The sequence below is a fragment of the Cariama cristata genome, unplaced genomic scaffold, assembly GCF_000690535.1.
Source record: "Cariama cristata isolate BGI_N322 unplaced genomic scaffold, ASM69053v1 scaffold9719, whole genome shotgun sequence".
NCBI classification, from domain to species: domain Eukaryota; kingdom Metazoa; phylum Chordata; class Aves; order Cariamiformes; family Cariamidae; genus Cariama; species Cariama cristata.
Window position 1 is genome coordinate 19,521 of NW_009634021.1, and position 7,495 is coordinate 27,015.

The 7,495-nt window shown below is 46.6% G+C and overlaps 1 protein-coding gene across 1 annotated transcript in view; it reads left to right on the plus strand.

Moving 5' to 3' along the window:
- CMTR1 (cap methyltransferase 1) overlaps window positions 1–5,337 on the plus strand; it is a 23,550-nt gene extending 18,213 nt beyond the window's left edge. The window contains exons 20-23 of the mRNA XM_009707004.1: window positions 905–952; window positions 2,157–2,269; window positions 2,823–2,931; window positions 4,723–5,337. Coding sequence (XP_009705306.1) covers window positions 905–952; window positions 2,157–2,269; window positions 2,823–2,931; window positions 4,723–4,855 — 403 coding nt within the window. The 3' untranslated portion in view covers window positions 4,856–5,337. The remainder of the gene's footprint in view (window positions 1–904; window positions 953–2,156; window positions 2,270–2,822; window positions 2,932–4,722) is intronic.
- The last annotated feature ends 2,158 nt before the right edge of the window (window positions 5,338–7,495 follow it).

A 7,495-nucleotide genomic window follows, 5' to 3' on the forward strand; every position in this document is an offset into this window, starting at 1 on the left:
TTGGTGGCTTAATGAAAGATAATGAGTGGGATCTCAAACACAAGACAAACAGACAGTTGCAATAACTGGAGGACCTCAAGACGTTGGGGAGGGCTGAAGGTGAAGTGAGAAGGAGAGCTGTAGACATGCTGCTCTTGTGAAAAGGTGTTCAAACTGTGCTTTTTGAAGCCTGATGTTTTTAGCAGTGTGTGGGAGATGGGTGGTTGCAGTGTCAGATCAGAGACACAAACTTTCCGGTTGTCTTTCTGTGTTTAGAACAACAAAACCAAAAGCAGTTTGACATAATGATAAGAATGATGACTCCAAATCATCTTTAGTGACTTAAAAGAAAAGAAAAAAAAGCTGTTTTTACCTCAGGATAACTAACAAGTTTGTGGTGTCCCCGAGGGAGTGTGCTGATGTTTGGTTTAGTGTTGGGGAATCCAGCAAGGAGCAGGGAGTTGGACTCGATGATCCTTCTGGGTCCCTTCCAACTTGAGATCTTCTATGGTTCTGTGATAATAACGGTGAAGATCAGGCAGTTTAGTTTTACTGCTAGGCCAGCATGCTGAGGCCAGAACCTGCCTGGGGCTGACCTTGGTGAATTTACCTCCTGGGAAAACCAAAGCACCCGACTTTCTTCCTCTTCTATATACTCAGCCTGAGGTAAAAAAGCACAGCTTCATTAGCAGCAAGGACTCTTGTATACTGCTTACAGCAACCTAGCCATGAGCATGCATGTGTCAGGTTTTCTTAAGCCAGGAGAAATGAGGCACTGGAGCGTGAGATTGAGGAGAAGGGTGAACCTCAGTCATGCCTGACCACATCATACAAAATGAACTGTTTGGGTGCTCTCTATGGCTGGGACAGAAAAAGAGGATAGTTTAAACTTTTTTAAAATCACCTTTCTGTCTTTGCCCCCCAGAGTGAAAGAAGTGTACAGATTGGAGGAGATGGAGAAGATTTTTGTGAGGTAAGTGACTGGCACAAATGAAAGACTTCAGGGCCCATTGAGGTTATCAGCCACCAACGTGCAGGAATGGGAGGGGTGTGCTGATCGATGCTTGAGGAGCCCTGGAGAAAGAGCTGTTAGAGCTCCTGCAGCCAGTGACTGCTGGTTCTGAGTTGCTGCCGACTCTGTTACCAAAAATCGTAACCAAGAAAACTCTCTAAACTGAATCATAGTTTAGAAAGCTGACATTGGTTTATTACAGTGCTGGGTGCATGGGGGATCGCTCCTCCAAGCATGCACACAGAGTAAAATGAAGATGCTTATTATATACCATAAAACATTTGCATGTTCATAGTACACTACATATTCATAATTATTCTTACTTAGGATTGGTTATCAGTTTCTCGCTTCTAATGTAAATTAGTATGAATCCTCAGTAAGCACTAATGAAGCCTCTATACTAACTACACATGCTCCCCAAGCGGGGTTTTGCCCTCTTTTGGGGGGGACCATTTGAGTTGGAGGTCGCGATCTCCCACTACCACAATTACCTCTGTCCTGCTCTCAGCCAATTTATTGCATATGTCTGTGGGTTGTAACGTGTTATCAGCTTGGCTCCCTTCATGTCTAGAACTCCCTCTCTTGAGGGCCTCTCTCCACATTCTTGTCTACTAGCTTAGATAACAGTGTCCCTTCTTTTATCATTTGTTCTTTTTCTTGATGCTTCCCAACCTTGAGATGCCAGGCTAAAGAATGTGCCTGCTTTTCTGTTAATTTAGCTGAATTATTTAACCCTTTGGTATCAACTCAGAGCACCATCCTGCTGAGTTCTAATGCCATAGATGTGGGCAATGCACTTTACAACAGTAGGAGTAGCAACGGTGCTGGAGTTTGTGTGCAGAAGTGTCAGTGGCATGAAAGATTAAGAGTTCATACCTGAAATGGGAATGCCATTTGGATTAAGTGTGGTAGAGCATCACAGATCCTTCACTGCAACACTCAATTTGTTACCTGATCTAGACAACTCTAGCTGGGTTCTCTAGCCATGTTGGGGAGGCAAAAGACTGAATTCTCCAGGATGTGATGATTTTGTCCTGTCATGTGCGGTGCTGTCGATTTTTTGCTGTCACGCTCTGGAGAGGGCGTGCAGGTGGTACATTGTATGCAAGAGGATGGTAAAGGAAGAAACAGGGAATCTCTTTCACTGCCTTCTCTCAACATTTAGGTTAGAGATGAAAATCATCAAGAGCTCAGGGGGAATGCCACGGCTATCCTACACTGGCCGAGATGACCGGCACTTTGTGCCCACAGGACTCTACATTGTACGGACTGTGAATGGTAGGAGGAGAGAGTCCCTGCTCTTACTTAACTTTTCTTTGTATCTTCAAGTAAACAAAATTGACCAGGCTCACTCGTGTTGTAACTTTGTAAAAAATTAATGGGAGTATTCCCATGCTAGAGATTTAACTGTTTGCACGTAATGAGGGTAGCTTGGATTTGAGTAAGGTTTAGGGTATTTACATGATAGGTTTTTCTGTTGCGGGTTGATTAGCTGTTGTGGGCGTAATATAATTTCTTTATATGACCGATGACTTTCTTTTTTTTAATGAGATCATAATTTTTCATCAAAAAGATACTTTCCAGAGTAACAGTACATGGAAATATCCTATTTGGAATGTCAGCTCTTAAATGCAGGGAGAAGGGAGTTTTCTCAGTAATAGAGGACAGCTTGGGAAGCAGGTTTTCTTGGGGGATGGAAGGAAAAAGGAGTAAGAGAAGGACCACAGTTATACTTACAGATTCCTCCTCCCTGCTTGCACTATATGTGTATTTATGCTGTGCTTTCCCTCCCCCCTTTCCATTTCCTGTCTGATCCCTGTGACTCTGCAAGATCCCTGGACAATGGCATACAGCAAAAACTCGAAGAGGAAATTCTTCTTCAACAAAATGACCAAAAAAGCGACATACGACCTCCCTTCTGAATCCATCGCACCCTTTCAGTGAGTACGAGCCAGAGCTGAGGCTATGGAGCAATAGCTGTGTGCGAGTTTCTGTGTGTGTCTGGGTATTTGGAAGGGAGTTGGGGCATGCTGTTCTATGTTCTTGCCGTCATTTGCAGTGCAAGCACAGCTTGGTCACCAGCAGAGTGTGCTGCAGAAGCTGGCACCTTCTCAGACTTCTCAGGCTGATCTGGATTTGTGGATTTTGCAATTAATTGCTGTGAATAAGACACATCTCACAACTTTGTTCCCCTGTCCGCAGCAGAGTACAAGTTGCTGAACCTCACTGCACACAGGGAAATGGAAATTGAGCCCAGCAGCTGTAATTTGCTGCATCTCTGTATTTTAAGATGCTTGCTTGGAAGCTGCTAATTTAAAAACAAATCCCTGTTCACTTAGCCCAGGCTCTGGAATAAGCTGTAGGCACCTGGGAGCTATTTAAAGAGAGAGTGAGAGAGAAAAGCAGCAGCTCCTTGGGAAAGGATGGAGTAGCTTGTCACTGGACAGTCAGTAATAACACTGTGTCTGCAGAACCCTGTCTGTATCTGTTGACTACTAGGCTAAGGCCAGGTCTTAAGTACAGCAAATCCTGAGTCTGTGTGACACCTCAGGGCTCTTGGGTGGAGATGTTCTGCACACCCTGCCCTCAGGTAGTCTCAAGAGATGCCTTCCACCACCACTACCAAGGACTGTGCCTCTGAGGGACAGCTTGATATGAAATAGGGCTCCTGATTTTCTCACTTTGAATCTCCTTACCTACCTTACAGCAGTGCTCTTAAAAATCATTAAGCTTTCCTTAACCAGCTAAATGGAAGAATGGCCTTAAAAAGCAGAAGCACGTGATGCTTTTCCTCTCCGTGTGTCAGGATGGGGTTAGTTCTGCCTGTGTACTCCGAAGCAGGCCAGCCTGAACCTGCATGAATGGCTGAGGAGGTGGAGGGGAGCGGTTGCGTGGGACTCCAGAAGGGATGTATTGTGTTGTGGTTAGCGAGTACTAATGTGTCTATAATTAGCCATTGACATGTACTCTTGTCGCTGTGCTAGTACTGCTTTGTTAGAACAGTAGCACTAAATAAGCTATGAATATTAAGTGTCAGTAATTGTACAAAACTAAAGGCTGCTGTGTCGGCAGTAATTAGCAGCTCTGTTTTCATTATGGCTGGGACTATGTTGATGCAGTGAGGGAGGGCTGTGCTTGATGGATGGAGTGAGAGATGGTGTTGTAGGACCAGAACTCTCAGCAGCCAAGTGGAGCTCTGTTATTTCACAGGAGGGGAAAAAGGGGATGATTCTAGCTGCTTTTGTACAATGATGTGAAGTGCTGTTCGTTTGCATAGCTCCAGAGGACAGCTGCTCCCGATTCTAGTAGGTTTGTGGTGAGTGGTTAGATTGCTGCTTGCTGCTGCTGGCAGACTTTCTAAAGTCTCCATTAAGGCCTTTCCATTGCCTCCTATGACAGTTTCATCCTCTCAAAAACTTGGAGGGGAGGTAGGCTTTTCCCTAATGACCTGTCTCCTTCCAGCAAATACTGAACTGAATCTTGAGGGAAGCTAGAATTAACGTTTGTTTCCATGGAAATCTCTTAGGCTTGAAAGTTGCTGTATCTTAAGGGCTGTAGGGTTTGTAAGGTGAATGAATGCGCTGGTCTTTTTCTAAGGCACCCCCTAGAATATCTTTGTGTGGCTCCCATTGCAAGGGCAACTCTCTCTGTAGTGCACTTTGTGGCTAGGATGACAGTGTTTGCTTTTCCGTCCCCTGCCAAACTAATCTTGCTCTCCTCTCTGCCCACAGCATCTGCCATTACAGCCGCCTCTTCTGGGAGTGGGGGGAAGGTGTCAAAGTGCACGATTCTCAGAAAAGGCAAGATCCAGAGAAGCTGTCAAAGGAGGATGTCCTGTCTTTCATCCAAGCGCACTACCCCTAACCCTGCTCTCTTGAGGGGTGCAGGGGGGGCTGAGCCCAGCTTGGATTCTTCAGGGACTGATGAGACTGGGGAGGCTCCACAACTTCTATCCTGGTCTTCTCCAGAGCTGATTTCCTGGAGGTGATCGAACCAGGGGGTGGTATGCAGAAGGCACAGGACGAGGCTCTACCCTGGCAGTGCATATAAAAGCACGGCCCAGGTAGCGCCTGCTGCCGGAGTACCCATGGTGACTCCTGGAGCCAAGGTCTAACGCCCTTCTCTCCTGACCTACTGCATGCATGAGGCCAAGGGGCTGGCAGCTTTCTTTGCTCCTGTTCAAACATTCAGCGAGGTTTGTGGAGCTCTGTGTGTGCCAGAACTCTCCAGGCTTGTGCTTCCCTGGCAGTGTGGGAAGGAGCAGAGATGTCTTGGTGGCAGAGCTGGGCAACAGCATGCTGAAGCGGCCCTGCATCGTTCCTGGCAGCTATCTGTCTCCTTGGCCTTGTCAAAGGCCTACACTACCCAGTGGAGGGTGTTAACTCATTGGGGAATGCTAGCTTTAGCACACAAGTATGTATTCTTGTTGGTGTCTCCAGCACTTCTGCTTATCAAGGCACTTGGCTGGCCACTGGCAATTCCTCTGTGATGGTATCCTGTTGGACAAAGGCCAACGCAGGTGATGAGTAGAGTTCCTGGCACAGATTTGATGTGTTCAGTGCCAGGGCTTTCTCAGACCTCTAGAAGCTGCTGTGACAAGGATTTCCCCTCTCCAGGTCAGTGACTGATCCTGAACCAGCAGCCTGGGGTTAATTTGTGAACGTGTCTATGCCTCATGGTACTTCTGAGACCAAGGTGCTTTGATTCTTGGTACTCGACACTATTACCCAAATCTTCAGGGCGGAAAGCGGATGTGGGGAGCAGGAAGGACACAGAAAGGTTGGGATGCTGGAGGTCTTTGGAGGAAATGGTGGTAATGTCTGACTTAGTTAAAAAAAAACCCTAGGGCTTCAGTGAAAAGAGATCTTGACTTTGACCATGTTGGTTAATCACAAGAAATCCTGTCCCCTGACTGTGCCCACTGGAAAGGTTACCAGACTTTCCTTTTTAAATGTCAGAGTGGGCTTTGAAACCATCGATGTCTCCTTTGGCCCTGGAACTGCATCTGGGGTGAAGGCACAGAGCTGTGAAACTCTGCACGGTATTTGTGTGTCAATGGACTTCTCCATGCACTTCTGGGCTGGGCTAAAAGTTGTCTTCTGTTGCATGTTTTACCTTCACTTCTGGCTTCCATGGCACTTGTCCCAGGTCTCCCACATAAATCAGAAGATAACACACAGTTGACTGCTTTGGGCCAAGCAGCAAGTTTGGCCTTTTTTTTGTTGTTGTTCTTGGTTTGTTTTTAAACAGATTGGCAGTAGGGAGGAAACTGACTTAGGGGTTGCCTGAACAATTGGCCTTTTTTTTTGTTCTTGGCTTGTTTTTAAACAGATTGGCAGTAAGGAGGAAACTGACTTAGGGGTTGCCTGAACTGTGCCTTAAAGCAAGCTATAGTTCTCCTAGAATCTATAGCAGTTGTTTAGATTGTTTCTTTTTCTCCACGCCCATATGTAATATATGAACAAGTTTTATGTAGCAAGACATGGAAATTTTCACTTGTAGGTGTCTAGGTGCACGGGTGCCCTGCACCCCACCCGAAGAAGCCAGAACAAGGACAGCATGTTGTAGAAGTCCCACCTCCACCCTCAAAGGCCCAGCATGATGCACAGGTTTTGTGCTCATTCTCAGCACGCAGTTGAATGTCATCCTACAAGTAGGCTGTGCTCTCTGAACTTGGAGCACTTCCATGTCTTCACAAGCAAATTGTCTCCATATAACCATTAATTCTCTACAGTTTGGTATAAATGAACTTAACAGCTGCAACCCCTTGCACCAGAGAAAATTTAGATGCAGGCTTGATCACTGCAGAACCACAGCCCTGGCTAAAAGGAGCAGCACAGAAGTTGGCACATGTCTGTTGGTCAATGGAGAGTGGAGGAGGCAGAGCTGGGGAGTGGATGGGAGGTTAGTTTACAACTAGGAAGCCCTGAATATTGTGCAGGGGAGCTAGTCTGTTTCTTCTTAAGCTCTGGCCAAAAGTGAAGGGGATGAAAGCTGCTTTCTCCACGTTGGTGATTATAAATCCCAGGCAGAGTTAGGTCTACCAAAGCAGCTGAGGAGCTGCATGCTGTTAATGCAACCTCTTGCTGACCTGTACAGCCCCTCTGGTCTGAAGCATTGGTAAAACGTGTATGGAAGGAATGGTGGCCCTTTCTCCCCCAAAGACCAAGAGGCCTGTCGCTGGCAGTTTTGTTTTGGCAAAGGGACTTCCATGAGGGACAAGGAGGAATCTCTCCCAGTGGGCAATAAAGAACCTCCAACTGTGTGGTTTGCAGGCCTGTGTACAGTTGGCTTTTTAAATGAACCAGTAATTTGAGTTCTGGCCCTTTGGGCTGCCTTGAGGCTGTTCCGATGCCAGCTGAGCATGCTGCTGCCTTTGCCAGGCTCCCTCCCCAAGTGTTGTGTCCCTCACTCAGGGCTTTGGTCTCCTGTGGGCTGGCAGACAGAAGGGTGACTAGAAGTACAGTAGGGTGAGTGTAGGTCTGTGAGGATACAAAAAAAACC